This window comes from Aphidius gifuensis, linkage group LG1 (genome assembly GCF_014905175.1).
Source record: "Aphidius gifuensis isolate YNYX2018 linkage group LG1, ASM1490517v1, whole genome shotgun sequence".
NCBI lineage: Eukaryota > Metazoa > Arthropoda > Insecta > Hymenoptera > Braconidae > Aphidius > Aphidius gifuensis.
The window spans coordinates 7,095,496-7,118,442 of record NC_057788.1 but is presented as its reverse complement, the minus strand read 5'-3'; the positions used below and the strand labels follow the sequence as shown (position 1 = coordinate 7,118,442).

At 21.2% G+C, this 22,947-nt stretch overlaps 1 protein-coding gene across 2 annotated transcripts; it reads left to right on the top strand.

Annotated features, from left to right (window-relative positions):
• The first annotated feature begins 5,812 nt into the window (after positions 1 to 5,812).
• LOC122847450 (5-hydroxytryptamine receptor 2A) lies at positions 5,813 to 22,701 on the top strand. Of its 2 annotated transcripts, none has more exons than XM_044145140.1 (7): positions 5,813 to 6,296; positions 6,390 to 6,681; positions 17,464 to 17,688; positions 18,423 to 18,735; positions 19,490 to 19,711; positions 21,226 to 21,522; positions 21,604 to 22,663. In XM_044145140.1, the coding sequence occupies exons 1-7, from the start codon at positions 5,940 to 5,942 to the stop codon at positions 21,833 to 21,835; spliced, it is 1,938 nt and encodes a 645-aa protein (XP_044001075.1). In that variant the 5' UTR covers positions 5,813 to 5,939; the 3' UTR covers positions 21,836 to 22,663. The 2 variants fall into 2 exon arrangements, with proteins under 2 accessions (XP_044001075.1, XP_044001076.1); XM_044145141.1 differs by having other exon boundaries at positions 5,895 to 6,296; positions 19,493 to 19,711; positions 21,604 to 22,701.
• Positions 22,702 to 22,947: the final 246 nt, after the last annotated feature.

Below are 22,947 nucleotides of genomic sequence, written 5' to 3'. Positions count from 1 at the left end.
CTATTGTGAAAAACTGTGAGGTATTATTTTTATCTTTTTTTTTTTTACTACCCTTGTTACATGAAATTGTCTATTTAAATACCTCTTCATATCCCGTAAAAAAAAAGTTTAAAAAAAAAAAAATAATAATAAAGATTCTGTACATTGCAACAGTAGTTATACAAAAATTTTATTTTTTATTTATTTATTTTTATCTTCTATCGTAAAGTTTATATAAACTTGTCAACTGAAATATTTTTATTTTATTTTTTTTTTTTAATTAAAATTGACTTGATGTTTATAAAAATAAATTAAATGTAAAATGTGGATCTAAAGTTTGAGCAAGATAAAAAAAAAAAAAAAAATATAGAAAAACTTTTTACATACAATTATCATCGATTTGAATATTTCATCTTGAATATTTTAAAATTGAAAAATAACTTGGAATATCTATAAAGTATATTAAAATTTGACAATTATTTTATTGAAAAAAAAAATCATTATTAAATAAATTTATATATTTTTATTTTAATAATAATCATATATAAATAAACAATATTGCAATTGGCATTTGAGATATTCATAAATTTATTAATATTATTTATAAATATATTTTAAATCATGAACTTGAGTGTACTTAAAAATATATATACATTGTGACAAGAATTTTTGATATATTTATTCAAGACTCAGTACTTGTGGCTGTATAGAAACTGTTGAAAATTTATGAGATATAAAAAAATCACATACAAAAGTCGCTGTGGTTGTGTTATTGAATTATACAAAATTATATATTTATATAAAAATAAAATTGACTTTATATTAATTTTATATTCTCTTTACATTTATTTTTTCTTTCTCTATTTATTAAACATAATAAATAAATTAAAATTTCTATAATTTCATTTAAAATAATTTTAATTGTAATATAAACAAGTCTTTGTGATTTTTCATTTGAATTAGCGCGTGAAAATTCAGCGTGTAATATGATATCAAGTGTTAATTTTCTCATGCAAATATTTCTGAAAAATAAAGACAAAATGACAAGTATTAAATACATACAGTCCATATTATTTTTATTGTTTATTGTGAGTGTTATACTAATTTACTTTAAGGTATATTTTTACGTATAAAAAACAATTTTGTAACGTGACAACTGCCGCATTCATATACAAAAATTAAATAAATTTGTTATGAAAAATTATCATATAAATAAAATACAATATTATATTATATAAAATAAAATGTCAAATATACAAAAAAAAAATCAAGCTCAATGTATTTAATTAAAAATGTGATATTTTATTATTTTTTATTTCAAGCATTTAATTTTTTTCATACGCATTATTTATTTTTTCTAAAATTAATTTAACAAATAAATCAATTTTCACATTTCATACAAAGAAAATGAAAAAGTTCAAATAAATCCAGGTGTTAGTTTTTTTTTTTGTCAACTCTTATTTAGTCCGGAAAAAATAATAATTAAATTTCTTTTTTTTTATATTTTACTTTTATATATTTATTGAATATAATAATTATTATATCAAAACTTATATTGATATAATTAAATTTACTAAAATAAATAAGTAAAAAAAAATAATTTCAATTGGTTATTTGTTGATAAATTGACATTGTACAGTCATTTGTCAAAGGAAGAATAAAAAAAAAATAGAATTAGCTCACAACAATAAAATAAAAATAACATAATGAAATAAAAAATAAATATAGAATGAAAAAAAAAAAAAGGTAATTGTGTGTTGAATGAGTGAAGAGAGAGTATATAGTATCTTTTCTTCTGAAAATTGCAAGAGACCAATGAAAGAAACTTCACAAAAACCAAACGTAATTGCCCTTGGATACTCGTACCAAAAGAAAAATAAAAAAACTGTAAAGTCTAAGTCTATATTCATGAAAGTGTATAGAAGCATTTGTGGCTTAGGGGTGAAATATTTTTTGTTTTTTTTTTCTTTTAAAATTACTTGGATTATGTATTTTGTATGTACTCAAAAGGTTATACACAAAAAAAATTTTTTTTTTTTTTTTTGATTTTCATCTGTAGTTATCATTTATATGACTTTTAATTTACGATAAATTTACATTAAATTATCATATATTATTATTTAAATAAAGAAAAAAAATATTCTTGTGATGATGAAACTGTTTGCATATTATTATTTTAACAACGCTGTGATAGCCATATCAAACTTTATCAAAAGTTTATTTTCTGCATTCTACATTGTTATTCTAAAAAGAAAAAAAAAATAATACACAAGTTAGAAAATTTGTTCGTGTGTTAAATTATAAACAGATAAGCTGAGGATAATTTGTTTTTTTTTTTTTAAACTTTATACAGATGTTCAATTAAAAAAATTTAAGTATTTCTTAGATAAAAAAAAATTTTGATAACGATAGAAAATAAATACTTTTTTATCTATTGAAAGCTTTTATTAATCAATCTTATATTTTGCAGGCATTTTTTTATACATTATTTAAAAAAATTATTTAAAGTTTTTACTTAAAATAAAACTAAACTGTAGTCTAGATAGTGAATGATAATTATTATAATTTATAAATTACTAAAATTAATTAGTTAATTAGATGAAATTTTTAAATTTCACATGATAGATACTTTTTTAAATCTAATTAAAGTTAAATTTAAATTTTAATTAGCATTTGAATTTTGTCACGTAGTGTTAACTCAATAACTTAACTTTATTAAAATATTATTATTTTTATTAATAATTATAATAATAATAATAAAATATTGAGTTACTTGCTACAATGACAATGTGTGTGCTCAAGCATCAGCAAGACGCTAGATATTATTTTACCTGAGTTGACAGACAAGTTGTATAAAAAAAAAGAATTAAACTTTTTAAGTATATACATTGACAGATATTTCCCTAGTTTAATATTTATTTATTTAGTTTATTTATCATTTGACTTACTGACACTGAGCTTACAAATAATCTTACTCCACAAAATAACCAATATATGATGATAAAAATAAATAAACAGTTTGTCAATATAATACTGAACAATATGAAGGTGTCTCTATATTTTTGGTGTGCTTATTCCCTTCTTGGGTTCATCTTCATGCACCCCATATTTCAAACCCTCATGACAGCAACAGACATTTTCAGATAGAAGGTCTCAATCGTGAAATTCATTGAGAATGACCCCTTCAGGGAATAAGCGATCTTTTTTTACTTTTTTATTATTCTTTTTCGTTTATTATTATTATTTTTATTTGTCAGCTTTTATTTTTTTATTCTTTCATGATTTTCACGATATGAAAAACATGCCAAAAGTCGTAATTTCTTGACCCTACAGCCAATATTGAATTCACACTGTGCAAAAAAGCCTAAACGTGATTCTTGCTACTACTCTAGAACCTTAATATTTTTTTATCATATTGATACTCTTATTCAGGACTTTTATTATAATAATAATTTAACTAAATAAAAATTTATTTTTAATACTTAAATATATGATGTATATAAATTTTATTATTTTATTTGATTTAATTAAATAAAAATATAATTTTAAAATCTGCTAATGTTTTTTAGGGTAACAATAATTCAGTAGTACAAGTCAAGCAATGTCAGACAGTGATATTGGTTGGTTGGAATTTAAAAATTAGTTGAAAAACAAAAAAAAAAGAATTATAGTTTTATTTTTTCATAAAAGTTAGAGTCAGCTATTGGTAAATGTGGATTAAGTAAAAGTTTGAAAACTTGGATTTGTTTATAAATCCCTGAATCTACAGTGAGTATTTTAACTTGGATATAAAAAAATACCAAGTAATCACTGAACATGTTACTAGTACAAAATTTAATTTTTAAAATATTTATAAATTAATTACTCATTATTTATGAGTACAAATAAAGTTTTAGTTATTAAATTATCAAGTACCAAAAGCTAATCAAAATACGAGTTTATAACTTGTATGAATAATTGTATCATAATTAACTTTTATAATCAAAAATTGATAACATATAAATATAGATTTATTTCAAAAAAAAAAAAACTTTGTAAACAAAAAAACAAATAAATATAAATATATTCTATTGAGAAACTTATAATATTGTCTTTATCGATAAAGATAATAATATAATCATTAGTTAAATTTAATGATAGACGTACGAATGATAAATGATTAAAGAGAAATGATATTAACGATCGTGTAAGCTGTGGTCAGACAATATAAAAAGTTTATTGATTGATTGTTATGTCGTGAGATGAATATAACAATAAATTACAAATACACAAAAATTATTATATAACTATAATTGTCTATGTTGAAATAATTAATTCATCAATTTAGCGTCAATGAATAGAGTCTGCATTAAATGTCTTTTGCACGCAAGCGTTAAAGTTTTTTGCGTGTGAATACCACTTTGCACGAAAATACTAAATCACTGTTTTACTAAAATAATTATAATAGAAACTTTTAAATCAACAGTAAATAAAGTGTATGAAATTTAATTAAAAATAAATAACATTGGTCATACTGAAGCAAGTAAAACAAAAACAAAATACAAACCAATATTGTCTTTCGTTTCTACGACAGACCGAGAGTTGAAGTACATACATTTATTTATATAAAATTTATACTAAATTCAGTATTCAAACAGACATTTATCAAAGAGTAACTAGTTCCATACAGATGTAGAAAAAAAATATAAATCAAATGTGTTATGGAAATTTTAAAAAATAATCAAAAAAATTTTACCGTTAATATTTTATCAGAAAAATCGATAAATATTTAAATATTTAAAATAATCTAAATAAGCTACAAATTGATAAGATTTTTTTTTTTTTTTTTTTTATCTTAAATTCTTTATGAATAATAAAAAAAAAAAAAAAATGTCCTTTGTGTTTCAGGTACACTCGATTTCCAATGAAGATCAACGGAGATGAGAGATAATGCACATAGAGTATTAGCAATTGAATTGACGCGAGATTATTCTCCATCAAGAGACGAGTACATTAAAAAGTCAAGGATAAAAAATAAAATTAAAAAATAAATAAATAATAATAATGTATAGAATGTATTCATCATTTTTTTATTATTTTTTTCTGCTCATCTGAGAGTTGAACAAAAGCTGAAAAAAAAAAAAATAACTCATTGATGGAAAATAAGAATTTTATCAAATTTCATAAATAAAAAACGACTTTTCATCAAGCACGTTTAGTACATTTATTGTGCAATAAATATTTTCAAGTATACAAAGTACATTTATGTTTACAAACAAAATTATAAACAAAAAAAAAAATATAAAAACATTTGTATTGAATTTTATAATTACTTTGTTAATTGAAAAAAATAAAAAAACAAATTCAAATTACATCGACAATCAAGACAATTTTGCAGTGATTAAAAAAGAAAGAATAATAAAAAATTGTACGTGATAAAAAGAATAAATAAATAATAGAATAACAAAAAAAAAAGAAGAAGAAATTAATTGAATTTCAAAAGTATTCACTGATGTTTTGTGTAATTAATTTACAGCACATAACTTTGGCAAAACTTATTTGACCAGATAAAACAAATAAAAAACAAAGTATTTTATTGAGACAATGTGACGTTTGAAAGATTGACGTGACATTAATTTTTTCGCTTAGTTTAAGAAAAAAAAAAAAACACTTATTTTATTTATTTTTAAATATTGTGATAATGTGTTTATCGATATGATGAAAGTCATGAGAACAATGATAAAAACGTGTATTTGTTGGACGTCAAGCAGTTGATGAATTGACAAAATAAATTGAAAAAAAAAAAAAAAAAAATGAAGACGTAATATTATGAAGAAAAGAAAAAAAAATACAATTTATTAAATAATAAAATTAATCGAATGATAAAATTACTTGATAATAGATTGAGTATAGAAAAAAAAAAAAAAAAAAAATGTGTATATTTTGATGAATGATTTTTTTGTATAAAATAAAATCTCGTCATGTTGACATTCGAGGATTCAATCACAACATGGACAAGTGAGGTCACTGCAATGCTTCACCAGGTGTCCTACTGTAATAGCACTAATTTACTTGGATGTGTTGAACAATGTGGTCTAATTCCCATTGGCTATGATCACTTGTGTACAGTTGAACAACATGTCAATGACATAATTCATAATACAACTGATGTTAACAATACAATTATACCATATACAACATTATTTTGTCGTCCATGTGATTATACAAATTGTGAATATAATATATCACTTGTTATAAATGGTTTTAAAAAAATTGAGGGTACATTTTTATCTAAAATATCAAAATTTAGAGACTGTAATACGAGCTTAATAAATGATGTTAGTATATTATTTTTTAATTTTTAATTTTTATATTATAATAATAATAATAGTATGTTAATATTAATAATTATTATTTTATTTATTTTTAAGGTTTTAGAATGTTCAACAACGTCTAATTTAACAATGGATGATCTTACAATATCTTGTTTTCGTCGTAGACATCATACAGAAATATTTAATGGACGTAAAGTTGATTGGAGCTTTTTATTTGTTGTTGTATTTATTGCTGCTGGTGGACTTGGAAATATTTTAGTATGTTTAGCTGTTTGTTTGGATCGTCGACTTCATAATGTCACAAATTATTTTTTATTATCACTGGCTGTTGCTGATTTATTGGTATCACTATTTGTGATGCCACTGGGTGCAATACCAGGATTACTTGGTGAGTTTATTTATTATAATTTACAAAAGCTCATTTTCAAGTTTTAATAATTAAATCTTTAACAATTTTATTGAAAGAAAAATATATAAATATATTTATTTTTTTATACTGACAAATATAAAGACTCAAATGTTAAACGAAATAGGATTGTAACTACGAGTTGAGAAGAGAAAAAAAAATATTTTCTTCCAAAGATATTCGATACGCTCATAGCATAATGTTCATTTATCGGTTCCCTTCTCATTCCTCGGGCGTTCCTTCAAGACACACTTATATATATATTTATTTATATTTATTTTTTTTATGTTCAAAATGACACCGTCATGACTGTCTTTTGTGTTGCTTTGTCACATCCCAAACAAAGATAAGGTCACGATTTTTGTCCAAGTATCCTCGGTTCACTGAGTCGAGCAGAATATTTGATGAAGCATCTTATCAATCGAAGCGTACTTTTAGGGTTGATAGTATTGTATAATATCTCGAACCAATCATTTGCTTTTTCTATTTTTTTTTATCAGCTTTTTTTTTTTGACAGGTTTGTTATTTTATTTTTGAGTAAATTAGTATAGTTGATTGTCGAAAGGAAAGCTTGTTTCAACTATAACAGTTGACTGAATAATAATTGCAATAATTTTATAGTTAATTATTAAAATTCCAATTAAAAGGATCACAATAATTATCATGATTTAATTGAACATGCACACTGATGCATTATTTTTTCATCATTATAAATTTAACGAACAAGGTCAAATTATTTTTTATTTATTTTCAAATAATAGCAGCTTTTTTTTTTATTAAAAAAAAAAAAGCTAACAACACTCTTTGACTTTTGAAATAGTCCTTTTTGTAAAGTGTAATATTGTCTTTGTATAAAAGATCAAGAAAATATTTGATGTAAAAATTTCTAAAAAAATGCTTACGTATGATTTGTAAATTTTTTTATTATTATTATTTTCTTTTTTTTGACTTTGAAAATATAGTTTATATTAAAAAGTAATTCTTGAAAAATTTCTAGATCATTGAATTGAATTTTCTTTCTTTTTTTTTCATTATGATTTTTTTTTTTTTTTATATATTTTTTGTTTTTCATTGGATTGAAACAGGAAAAAACAAATAATAAAAATGACGCTTATATATTTGGGTAGTTCTTTGATACTTCCGTTATACTTGGAGACATTAAATCTGTACAAAGCTGTAGAATGAAAAAATAAAATAAAAAAATCAATTCTCTGATTCTTTTGTTGGAACAATCATAAATACGACATTTTTTTTTTTGTTATTCATATAAACTTTTCTATTGTTTTAAATTTTTTTATTTTTTCGTGCATAACAAATCAAATGCTGATGAATAAAAATTTTAAAATTCATATTGACCCATTGGACATGATTAAAAAACACAAATTTATGTATGCCATTTGAAATTTTATATTTTTTATTTATTTTTGTGGAAATATACAAAAAAGAATATAAAGAAAAATTTAATATTAAACTCAATCTAAACACACAAATCGTTAAAATAAATTACTGTTTTTTTATTTCGTTTCATGGGTTTTCATAAAATTGACTGTGGCTTGACAACACTCGGTCATAGATTTAATTTTCTTTGTAATAATTCAGCAAATACTTGTACGATAATAAAAATCAATAGCAGTATTTATTTTTATTTGTGTTATTATCAAATTTTAAATAATTTCAATGACAAAACTTTAACAATAATTTGAAAAACAAACTCTTGAGAAATTATATATATTTTTAATTTATGAATTTATAACACACAGTTATCATCAAGGCTACAAACCATAGATGAAATATTTCGTAACATTTATCTTTATACTGACTTGAGTATATATTTACACAATTAACATCAAAATTTTTGAACTTAATAAATAACAAACAAAATGATATTTATGTTATCTCAATCAACCTTGATTGTTAATTGTCTATGAAGATATTTTCTCAAACAATTAATAATGATCAATTATAAAAAATTTTCTCAACTACAATCAATAAATAATTATAATTAAAAATAAAATAGAAAAATATTTACTTCAATGAATTTTTATACTAATTGTTATTTTATAAAAATTTCTTCATAATATATTTACAGTTATTTATTTGATAATGAATATCTGATGTTTGTTTATAAAACGATAAATTAAAATTATAATTTTTCCAGTGGAAAATAATTAACCCAAGGTCAAATAATAAATTACCTTGGGATGATATGTCACTTTGTTATACCAACACTGCATCATTTTTAATATTTATTATTTAGTGCAATGTTCATATCGATTATCGTTACATGTCACTTACAATATTCATTAATTAATATTGAAAAAAAAAAAAAATAGATAATAATAATAACAAATATATACATGATAGTTCTAAGCAATAAGACAATCCATGTATTATATTTTTTTTTTATTATTGATCTCTGGAGAAATGACAAAACATGCAACTGTATTTCTAATAAAAAAATTATACATATACAATTTAAAGCAAAAAAAAAATTTTATTATTAAATTAACTAATTTATTTATTAAATAATATATAATTAATGATTTTTATTCTATGAATAAATAGCAAAATTAATTAATTATAATATTTAGTAGTTTGTTTGATTAAAAGTTTATTATTTTATGAAACTTTTTAATATTATTTGTGAAAATTAGTTTGTACTTATTCATGTGAATCAATAATTTTAATTTTTCATCCACGTGTGAAAATTGAAATACAGAAACTACTGTGAAAAAAAAAAATTTCCATGTTTATTCAATAAGCTCATGATACTGAGTAAATAAAAATATTCTACGTGATTTTGAATTTATATATAAATATAATAATTATTATTTATAAACTTTAATCAATATATAAAAAAATATTAAAATTTTTTTTTTTATAAGTAATTATATCTTTAGACTAATTTTAGCATATTTTATTTTGATTTTCATGTATGACAATTTAATTTAATATATTCAAAGCTTCAAGAGCTTTAAACACTTTAAAATTTTGACTAAAATTCTCAATGGAGCTGTATTATGAATTTGCATAAAGTCAAATGAATAATGCTGCACATAAACGTATACTGTAATTTTTGTTAAAATTATATTTTTCAACATATTTTTCTTTTGTTTTTCAATTATGAAAATTAAATATAAATAAGGGTGTATTTTATTATGCTTATATGTATTTTAAAACAGAGGGTAATAAGTTTTCTGATTGTTTTTTACTAAAATATCATGTATGCCAAATACACACATTTTTCGAATCGAACATTATTCAAATATTTCGAATCATTTGTCAATGCTTTAGGGTGAAATTTAAATTTCGAATTATTTTCATATATGTCATTCGGTAGGAAGGATATTTTATAGAATATTTTAGAGAATATTCATGTGTTGAGTTCAATCAGCATTTCAATTTTTCATAATAAACTTTGTTGAATTTTTTTTTTGTTATAATTTTTTTTTTTTTTTCTATGATTTATCGACATGTATTTTAGTAACAAAAAAAATTTCGAAATATGAAATAATATTGGAGTTTATTTTTAAACTTCTTAATTTATAGTTTATTTGATTCTTTTTTTTTTTTTTATTTATGGTATTTTTTAGCCTCGTGCTACTATTCTATCTATTGACCGAAAAAAAAAAAAAATATACAATATTTCAAATGCCTCAGAAAAATAAATTAAAAACATTTTAAATTAAGTTGAGATAACACTATGAAGGTTAAACTAAACACAAAGACCCCGAAACTAATATTGTTTGTATTGTAAACACAAAGTGTTTAATTTGGTTTTTTTTTTTTTTTCAATGACGTCGAAATTTTCTATAGAAAATACAATAATATTTAAAAATTATTTATTTTTCACTTTACTTAGCAACAACAATACAGAGAAAATATAAAATATTTAACAAGCTATATATTATTTCAATTAAACGAAAATAAAATTATTTTATTTTTTGAATATTTTGGTTTTACTTATCTTATCTTTTATTCATTGAAGGTCACCAAATAATGTACAAAAATATTTTAGATAATTATTCAGCTTGTTTAGATTGTTTGTTGGTATAAATAGTAGTTGTTTAATTCATAAATTTCAGTTTAAATCGTTCAGCCAAACTGACTAGTACCGAGTTCGCTGTTATATTATCAAATCGTAAAGTTATATTCAATCAAAATGAAAACACGTAAGTAAATAATAACTAAATACATAAAATTATAAATAACAAATAGTTTTTTTTGTTTTTTATTTCAATTGATAATAATTTAAATAATAAATAATAAATTTACAGTGATTTTATTATTCATCGTTGCCACAACATGCCTGAGTTTTTCTCATGGACTCGGAGGATCTGAATCTAAAGTTATTCCAAATTCCATAAATCAAATGTCTATTGATTTTTTCAAGGTAATTTGATTATTAAAATAAATTTAATGCATGAATAAATTTTTTATTAAAAACTAATGCATATCAATGAATTTTACAGGTTGCTCTTGATAATCAGGCAGATAATTTTGTCTGTTCACCATTCAGTGTTGCACATGTATTAGCAATAAGTGCATTTGGTTCACGAGGAAACACCAGAGATGAAATAATAACAGTACTTCATATGAAAAATTATTATAAACTTATTGAAAAGTTACACAAAAAACACAATTTAACTGGTAGCTTTGACTTGGTAATGGTATGAAAATTAATTTAAAAAAAAATAATTTAAATAATGAAAAATTATATATCATATTTTTAATTTAATTAAATGTTTTTTTCTTTTTGTTTTACACAGAAAAGTGACAGTTTAAAAATGGCAAATAAAATGTATGTTAATGAAAATATTAGTGTAAAGCCAAATTTTAAAAATGGCATAACAAGTATATTTAAATCAGACGTTGAAAGTTTGAATTTTAAAAATTCTTTTGATGCAGCAGATAAAATTAATAATTGGGTTGAAAAAGAAACAAATAATAATATTAAAAATCTTGTTGAAAGTTGTGAGTATTTTATTTTTAATATTTTATTATAAAATTTGATTGTTAATTTTATTATTATTTATTTTGTAGATGATTTTGATGACCAGACTACTCTTGCTCTTATCAATGCTGTGTACTTCAAGGGAAATTGGAAACATAAATTTGAGCTTAATGATACAGTATCACAATTGTTTCATGTTAACAAAACATATTCCAAAGAAGTGCCAACAATGATCCAGACTGTTAAAGTCAATTACAATGAGCTAAAAGATCTTGATGCAAAAATAGTTGAGCTTCCTTATGAGGTAAATTAAAATTAAATTAAAAAACCTTTTAATTTTTTTTTTCATATTATTTTAATATTGTATAAACTATACTGAAAATTATTTTTAAATTTATAACACAGATGCCAAAAGGAGCTGGACAAATGTCCATGTTTGTTATTGTTCCAAATAAAATTGATGGATTAAAAAAAATTGAAGAAAATATTTCGAAATTAAATTTGCAAACATTGTACAATACTTTTACTCAAAAAGTTACAATTGCTTTGCCAAAATTTAAAATTCAAACGAAAATTGATCTTAAAAATTATCTGATGCAGGTATATATTATTTAAAAATTATTTAATTATTTTTTGTTATTTTATTTTTGATAAAATATTGCATTTTAAAATTACATGTATTTTAATGTTTTTATTGTTTTAGATGGGAGTCAATGAAGCATTCACTAATGCCGCTGATTTTACTGGTATAACTGAAAAAATAAATTTATCAATTAGTAAAATTTTACAAAAAGCATTTATTGAAGTTAATGAAGAAGGAACAGAAGCAGCGGCTGCAACTCGTATGTTTTAATTTAATTTTGTTAATATTTTCTCATACAAATTATCAAATATTAATTATATTTTTGTTATTATAATTTAGATGCTGTTTTTCAAAGCAGAATGCTTGATGGAGATGAACAATTTATATCTGCAGACCGTCCGTTCATTGTAATATTGGCAAATCGAAAAGTCATTATCTTTACAGCTCGTATTAATGATCCAACTTTAATTTAAATTTTATCTTTATATTAATTATAAGCTTTGTATAAATTAATGAAAAATTAAATAAATTCTAGATTATAAATTTCAAATTGCAAGTTGTTTACAATTTGTTTTTTTTTTTTTTTACTATAAAATTTTATCAGACTATTTAACAATCATTGATTCATGCTGTGTTTGCTTATTTTTAATTTTCAGCTTCACTTGTATTTATATTTATTATATTTATTTCAACAGATATTTATTTATTTTTCCATATATTTTTTATTTTTCGTTAAAGTTCAACATTCAGAATGAGTCTTTATGAATACACACAGTGAAAAAAAAAAAAGTAATTGTATGAAAAGACTAGATAAAATAGTGAAAAGTGTTGACGTTTTGTTTTTCTCTATTTTTTTTTTCTTTTTTGTGGCTCGTCAATCTTATTCATTTTGAATTTACACTTCGTTTTTGGTTACTTTTTTTTTGTTCTACAACAACTTTGCGTGAATTGACGTGACTGAAGAATCATGGTAAATTCGAAGGAAGAATGAGAGAGCATCGTAAGATAAACGAGCGATGAATTATATTGGAAAATCGAGACGACAATAGAAAAAAAAACTCACTGCTTTGTGGAGCATTTTAATCGCATTGGTTTTTTTTTTTTTCTTTTGACACAATCTAAATATATCTCTGGAGCGTGTTGAAAATTTTTTTCAAATCAATGACTATTATTTTTATTTTTAAAATAAAAAAATAATACAAAATATTTTATTGGCAATTATTTTTGGTAATAATATTTAATTTTTAATTATACTTGATCAGTAATTTAGCTATTTTAATAAAATATAAAAATATGAAATAATAATATATTTTTAAATACAATTAGATATTGTAGAAAAAAAAAATTTACTTGTAGAAATATTGATCAATGCGAGTGCTCATAATTCGTGGCTTTTTATTGTGAATTTAATGATCTTGATCATTTAACAATCTTATACTTTGAAAATTAAATTTCAATAGATAAAAAACTTTTTTATTTTTATGCCCATTTATGATCTCTTTTTAATTTTCTTTGTGTAAAATTATATAATCAACTTGAATCAAGTTAAAATCATTTCATCAGGCTCAAACTTTTATAAAACAATAATTTTTTTTTTAAAACTATTTATAAAATTTATTGCTGAGTTTATTTTACAATGTTAAATATTATTTTTTTTCCTTTCATTTTTATCTTGTTTTTATATAGAAATTGAAAAAAAAAATTACAGTATGTCAAGTTGTACCAGAGAAAATAAAAAAATATTCATATAATCGTGAAAAAAAAATTTACACAAAGAATGATTGATAAAAAATATCAGAGAATATTTTTTCCCGTAAATAATTTCTAAAAATAAAACAAAATTCAGTGAAGCATGTACAGAAATATATAAAAAATAAATAAAATAAAATAAAAAAATTCAAACTGTGCAATCGACCTTAATTTTTTGCAAAAAGTTATTATTCTCAAAAATATATTCTCATTGTCGATAATAATGACATACTCATCTCCATGCTTAAAAAATCGCACTGTGCTTAAAATGTTTTTTTTTTTCTAAATAAACTCAGTAGTGAAAGCTCTAATAATTAAACTTAAAATAAAAAAATAAATATCATAAAACAAACAGCTGAAAAAGAAAACTATTTTTAATTAAATTTAGAAAAAAAAATTAAAAGAAGTCTAATTGGATAAATTATATCATCTCAAACAAATACAATATACTGTTCAACAAGTATTTCATTTTAAAAAAAAATTCTTTGATAAATCTACAAAGACTCATTAAATATTTTTAATAACAATAAAAAAAAAATTAAATACAATTAAAACATAAAAAGTGATAATTAATTTTTTTTTTTCAAAGTAAAAATTTATTTATTTTAATTTAAAATTTATTTTATTATTTTTATTCGTTAAAAATAAAATTATACGAGCTTAATTTACGATAAATGATAAAAAACACAATTTCCATATAAACTTTTATTGAAAATAAGAAAAAACATAAATTTATCTCGTTACAAGATTATTTTTAATATAAATATATACTTAAATTTTTTTTTTCTTTTAAATTTACTTACCCTATCATTATTATTATTACTATTTTTATCTTGCTTTTTTCCATACATAAAATTTACTCGAAGCTAGAAATGAAAGGGTTGAATATGCATTTGGATTAAATCCAGAAAGTTGAATAAGGTCAAAAAGTGATGAACTTAAAAACTCAAGAGTATATCCACATTGGTTGAAAAAAAAAATAATAATAATACAAGTACTAGATATTTTTATAAAAATAATCATGCAAATTTAAATATTTTTTTTTTAATACAAATATATAAATCAAACTGAACAGCATAAATATTGTTTTATATTTTATTTTATACTAAAAAAATAAAAAAAAAAAGTCTAGAAAATTGAAGACTAAAATGAGAGAAAAAAAAAAAAAAATTCATCGGTTAACAAATCCATTTTTCACACTGACAACAATCTTGGCTGAGGTAAAATCATTTCATAAATCTATGGACATTGAGAAACGAGTAAAGTTTTTTCAAAATAAAAATATATTTTTTATCTATCGCATTTATTTATTTTTATATTGTTTTATATATAAACATATATTTTTTTTTTTATAGTAAAAATTGAATGAAATTCATTCGGGTAGTTTGATAATAATATATTGGAGGGTTGAAGCAACATATAGCTATTGAGCTGCTCAAATACCAACTTGATCCAATCTGAAGTGGCTTTCATGGCACTCGGTGACAATTCATCCGATAAAAAAAAAAAGAGACACCATCAATTAATTCAATATCCGTTTATCTATAAAATTTTTTTTAATTCTTTTAATTTTATCTTCTCGTATGTAGAATATATTTCACTCATGAGCAACTGAGTGAAAATAAAAAATAAAAATTATCTATTGATAAAAGCGATTGATAAAAAACAAGTGAGATTTTAAATTCAATAAACAACGCGTTCGAGTGTCAAATAAAAAAATTATTAACTCAAAATTTATTTAATAATTTTACCATGTGTTTCAATCACAACTAAAATCTATTATTATTTTTTTTTTAATTATCAAAGTTTTCATCGATAAATTGAATGGAAATACTTGTAATTACTTTGTAACAAAAAAAATTGATTAATTCTTTTTTTTTTTTTTATTTACTAGTGATAGAAAAAAAAAAAGCTTACAATTATTTGTAAATACATTGACATATTTAGGTCGACAATATTGTGATTATTAATTGTAAATTTATACAATATGAATGAAAAAAAAATATTATATTTTTTTAAACTTTGACAAGATGAAAAATAAAATAAACAAGGACAAAATTAAATTCATTATAAAAAAGCTTTGATATAAATATAACTAAAAAAAAAATTTATAATAAAAAAAAATAAATGAATGAAAATTATCTTGACACTAATTGCCATTGACTTGAATGATGACAATAGAATTTTGACATGAAAGAAATTTAAAAAAAAAAATATATTCATACATTTCAATGGAAATCAAAAGCAGTTTTTTTTCGCTTTGTTTTGTTGATAGAAAATCAAGGACTAGGTTGATTAAAATTGGCTGATATTTTTGTCATTTTAAATTAAATATAAATTGATTTTTATAGACATATATTTTTTTTTTTCATTAAAATTAAATTGAGTTATCATTAGCGAGGCTCAAAAGACATGAAAAGAAATATTTCTGAAAATTAAAATTACACAGTTAAGTTCTTTTTATGCATTTCATGAATGAGATGATCATTTTCATAATTTTTTTTTAATCAAGATGAAATGACAAGTACACAATTAATTCAAATAAAAATATAAAAAATGTAAATTAATTAAATCTAAATCAAAGTTTAGAAATAAAATTAACTTTTTTGTATTTATAAAATTAAATATACAACGTGCTTTAAATGATATGTATTCATGAAAATATAATTATATTGTAAATGAAAATAATATCAAGGTCAAAAGAAAATATTATCATGTGAAAAGTTTTTCTGGGAGCTTTGATTCGCTTTGGTTTCCCTCGAGTTAGCAATTTTGTTGATAATATAACCTACCCCATCAACGCAAACGTAAAACCATATTATATATATATAAAGCAAAAAATAAATTGAGTAAAATGACCAAAGCTCAGTTCTAAATCCCACAAAATAACTTTGAAAAATAATTAAAATAATTTATATATAAAAAAAAAAAAAATGTTGTGGTAGTGGTTCAAAGTAAAATCAATATTATTTTATAAGCAAATCATTTTTTATTTTATATACTCTTTTATGGTTTTTTCATATTTATTCTATATAAAAGAGTAAATATAATTCTCATCAAAAAATAAAAAAATAAACTTATATATTTACTTTATTTTATATATTTTTTTCAAATTTTCTTATTTTAAAATTTTCTTTGATATATTTTATTCCATTTATATTACACTGTAATATACCTTGAATATAATCAAAAAAAAAATAAATTTTAAAAATAGCCAACGTCAGCATATTTTACTCTTTTTTTTTTTTTATTAAATATTATTAAGCTGTTGAAGGACACATACCAACAAGTTAGTTTACTCATAATAACACTGGAATTTACAGTTTAAGTATTAGATAATTCCAAGACTGTAATGTAAATTTTTAGTTTATATAAAAATATAATTAAAAACTGACAAAAATTTATAATATTATATACTAAATATGAAAAAAAAAAAAATTGATATTTAATTTATATATACTTTGATTAATGATTCAAGGATATTGGCCACTTGGTGTTGTCTGGTGCAATGTTTATGTAAGCTGTGACGTTCTAGCATGTAGTGCAAGTATTTTGCATATGTGTTTTATCTCACTGGGACGTTATCTTGGCATAAGAAATCCACTTCGCACCAGGCACATATCAACAAAACGTATGGTTGCATTTAAAATTGCTCTTGTTTGGGTATGTGCCATACTTGTATCCAGTTCGATAACAGTATTAGGTATGTTTTATACAAAAAATAAAATAATAATAATACTAAGCTTTGTTAAATTCAGTGAATAAAATCATTCAAGTCAATATTGAAAATATAAAATTCATATAATATACAAGTGATTTGATGTATCATTTTTTTCTACTTGAAATAAAAATTCATTTCAACAATATATAAAAAAATAAATATACTCAAATGGGTATTTAAATTTTCATATATTTATATAAGCTTATATTAATCTGTAAATCTTTTTGAAAAAAATGCATAAATATTATTTTATATTTGAAAAAAAAAAATAATTAAATTTATGAAAAATAATTAAAAATTAAATTACAAAAAAAACAAACAAAATTAACATGGTAAAAGTTGATAAAATATAAATATTAAATTTGGATGTGTACCAAAGAAAATAAAGCTTGATTTAAAATAATAATTATAATGGTTATTTGGTAATTAAAAAAAATAAAAAAATTGACAAAAAATAACGAGATGAGTATAATGATAAAAAATTCACGTACTTTTATTTATATATGAAAAAAAAAAATAGCCAACACAATTGTGTTTAATTTAATACCAGAGCATCAATTGGCGAAATTTAAATTTAATCCCAGATTATCAGTTAATGTATAGAAATGAAAATTAATGCATACACTTATGAAATGAATAAATAATTATTTTTTAAATAATAGGTGAATAAACATATTTTAAATATATTTAAATATAATTTATTGATTTATTTTTAGGCCTGATTAATTCATCAAATATTATGCCAGCACCAGGAATATGTGTTATAAATAACCGGGCATTTTTTATATTTGGTTCATTGGTTGCATTTTACATACCAATGCTTGTAATGGTAGTTACTTTTGTACTAACCGTACAATTATTAAGAAAAAAAGCACGTTTTGTTGCTGAACATCCGGAAAGTAATCAATTTCGTAGACTAGGTGGTGGATATTCATCAACAAAAGTTAATAATATTACAACAAGAACATCAAATGCAACATCACATCGACAAATGTGGCGTATGTCAGGTGGTAGCTCTTCAAGTGACAGGTAATATTTAAAAATATAATTACCAATTTATAAATTTTATCTACTTTTAATTACCCTCTGTTAATTACATTTAAAAATAAATTACAAAATCAATTTCGTTTACATTTTAATTGTCTTTTTAAATTAAATAAATTTAAAAAAAAAACTAAATTTTCAATAAAAATGCACTTTGCAACTTTTCCCAATCACTATTTAATTTTTTTTTTTTTCATTTAACAATTTGTAATAAAAATTTGACTATTATTTTTATATTGTTCATTTGATTTAACATGAAAAAAAAAATAATACTCATAAGATTTTTGAGGAGAAATAAATATTGTAATAAAATGAAAAATAGTATTATAATTTAAAATAATAAAGACATTAATCATCAAGATTAAAAGGGTAGTAAAATTCCATCAGTTGTTCTGAACGTTCTTTTATGTTTTTTTTCTTTTGAATTTCTATTAAAAGTAAATTTCCATCAGTTTGTCCTTTTTTTTTTTTACATACAATGCATCAATTTTCCAACTAAACATTTATTTAAATTGAACCACAAAAAAATAAAAATCTACTGATAAATTTAATCAATATTAAGTAATTTTTAGGATTGTATAAAATTGACCCTGACATTTTTCTAGTAAAAATAAAAAAGTAAATAATAATTTTGTGTTGTTATCAGCAAGTTAGATTTATATAAATTGTTGGTTGACATATTTCATATTTATCTCAAATGCAAATGTATATAAATTTAATTTTAAATTTATTTGTTTAGCAGAAGTCGAACGTTAAATGCCAGAAGTGGAATAAAACATCCAAGTTTTGAACTCAATGGAGCTACAGTTGAGACAGATATAGCATTAAATGAATCACGTATTATGGGAAGAACAGATCAAGGCACTCAAACACCTGAGAATATTGCCAAGGAAACGAGAAACTTCAAACTGAAATCACTGAGACTTCATCTTAATGTCACACCAACTAATCTCAATCTTAAGTACTTGTTTACTTTTAAAATTTTATTTATATTTTTTATTTTAAAACCAAGCTTATGATATATATTTTTTTTTTTTTATTTTCACTTTTTTTTTTTATGTCAGATTAAAATGTATATAAAATAGAATAACATCTGTTTTTCTAATTGTTTTATTTTTAAACTACTAATATAAATTTATATATAACAAATAAATATTCATTTTAAATTTTACAGTCAAGTGTTTTTTAAATATCAAGTATTTTTTAGTGCAAAAATTAAGTTTGTGTTGATTTTTTATTTTTATAATTATTCACAGAGTCTTTTCACTTTAAAGCTGCTTTAATAACAAGCATTATTTTATTATTAACACATTTTAAGGTACACGGTAAAAGTGTATCTTTAATTGTTAGAAAATTTTAAATGAAATATTTTAGTAAATTTAATTCATCAAAATTTAAATTACCTGAAGGTTTTTTTTAAAGTTCATTGTTTATTTTAAAAATAAAACTAATATTTTTAAAAGTATATATAGAATAATTATTAACTTAAAATTTTCAAGTACTTAACTAATTGAAAATGCAAATGAAAAAAAAAAATAATATTAAAAACTTTGCTTGCGGAAAATATGAATTAATAAAAATAAATTTAAATGTAAAATCTTATTTTATTTAACCATGTAATTTACAAATTTATTAGATCGATATTAGCTAAAAATTATTGTAAAATATTCAATGAATTTATTATCATGATATTATAGAATTAAATGAAATTATTCATTCAATTATTTTTTATAACATCAATAATAATAGTAGCATTGATAGAAAATAATTATTCTTGTTTCATTGTTATGCTCCGAGATTAATCCTAAAGCTTGAATTAGATAATCCAAATACCTTGAATTGTCTGTTTTTAGTAAGTTTAGTAGTGAGATTGTGAACAATGTTCACAAGAAAATTGAATTGTAAATTGTATATCTATTGCGTATAAATTTCCCACGCAAAAGCTTCATCACAATTTCGAATCTATATGAGAATAATCTCAGGCTTTCATGCAGCTTACAATTGTCAATTGTCATGTCATTTTCAAAATGTTTATTTCAATTATTAATTCAATATCAATATTAACTATTCCATTTAATAATAATTCTTCTCTATAAATAAATATTATCTTTCAAAAATTATAAACTTTTTTTTTTATATAGATAAATGTCTGTCAAAATTTCTTTCATCTTTTTTTTTCTATTTATTTTTATATTCTAAAAAACACTTAAACTATTTTCGATATTCACTATACTATGAATAATAAAAAAGTATATTTTATTTTGACATTGATGATGATGTTTGAGTGAACTTTTTTAAGTAAGAATATAATTTTTTATGAGTTTTTTATCTTTTCCAAAAAAATATTGCATTTGTAATTTGTGTTATGTAAATTACTTCTTCTTTTTTCAAATTCCTGTTACATAAATATTATAAAAATAGATTAAACATTTGAATTATATTTATTTGTTTATTTTTTTTTTTTTTTTGTTCAAGGTTTCTTCATGGTAAATCAAAAAGAAGATCATTTGCAGCAAATGCAGTTGCAACTGAACAAAAAGCAAGCAAAGTCTTGGGACTTGTATTTTTTACATTTGTTTTATGTTGGTCACCATTTTTTGTTCTCAATATATTATTTGCAATATGTCCAGATTGTTCAGTACCACATCATGTTGTTGATATTTGTTTGTGGCTTGGATATGTATCATCAACAATAAATCCAATAATTTATACTATTTTTAATAAAATATTTCGAGGAGCATTTATTCGTCTACTTAAATGTAAATGTAGCAGGTAATTAAATTAACAATAAATAAATAAAATTAACTAAAAAAATTGTTGATATACTTGTAATTGTAATTGATAATGTTGCAGGTCAGTTAGACCACCAAGATATCGCTCTGTCACTGAAACTGGACGTGGTGCCATGAGTTTATGTACCCCAGGGACACTTCCAATGGCAATCAGTCTTCAAGGTACACCACTGTTAACTCCAACTTCTAATCCACAAGTAACACCAGCATCAGGAAGCTCAATGATAAATCGTGGTACACCAAGTTCTTTATATCGTGATACATACGTTGATGAACGTGATAACAGTTGTTAAATATTTATATTCATCGTAAATATTAACAATTTGTGGTAGAAACAAACAAAAAAAAACAAACTAATAAATATGTTTTACTATTGAATAAGAAGATATTTTTATCTTCTTTATTCATGCCCAAGTGTTTCTAGAAATTTACTGTGTATTTATTAAAATTTTCTAAATTTAAAAAGAAAACAAAAAACAATCCATCATGAATCATAATCATTACCAAGTAATTATTTAAAAATCAACTTTAAAATATTTAAATTATTTTTTAAAAATAAATGTACATTATTAACAGTTTTATTTTATTAGCTGATAAATAAAACTGATAAATGTATATTTTTTTCCGTGTCCGAATTAATAAAAAATATATATTATATATATAGTTATAAATAAGAATATATTTTTCAGGGTTCTTAAAGCCTGTGAATATAATAAATAATAAAAAAGCCAAATAAAATTATAATGATAATTGTTTTAGAAATATATATGTATATTTAATTTTGAATAATTTGATTGATTATAATTGATAATATCAATGTGAAATAATTTTATTAAATGATAGATTGTTTTAATTAAAAAACTATCTGTCAAGTATACTTCAATTTTACTTGTTAATTTAATTTTTATTATTATTTTTAATTGTGTATGTTAATTATTGTATTGATGATGAATAATATGAATATATTTCATTATTAATTTCGTTACAACTGATGTATGAAAATGTGTTGTTATATGTAAATATAAATAATGGTTCATGTGAAAAAACAAAAAGAAAATTAACAATATGATTTAATAATAGAAAAGAGAATTATTATGGATCCTATTTGAATGATCGGGTAAAGAGCGATATGATAAATAAAATTATTAATTGCTAAAAAATTAAAATCAATTTTTTAAATTTTTATATCTACTCCTGATAGCACCTGTGAGAAGCAACATAATAAAAGGTAAGTATACTGTAAAACAAAATAAATAAAAAATTTTTTATTCATAAAATAGTTAATGCTATTTATAAATAATTCTAGTTCTTGACTTCATCTTCATATTTGGATACACAATATGATGTCATTGGACATTCATCTTGACTAGATTAAATAAAATAAAAATGCGGATACAAACATGAG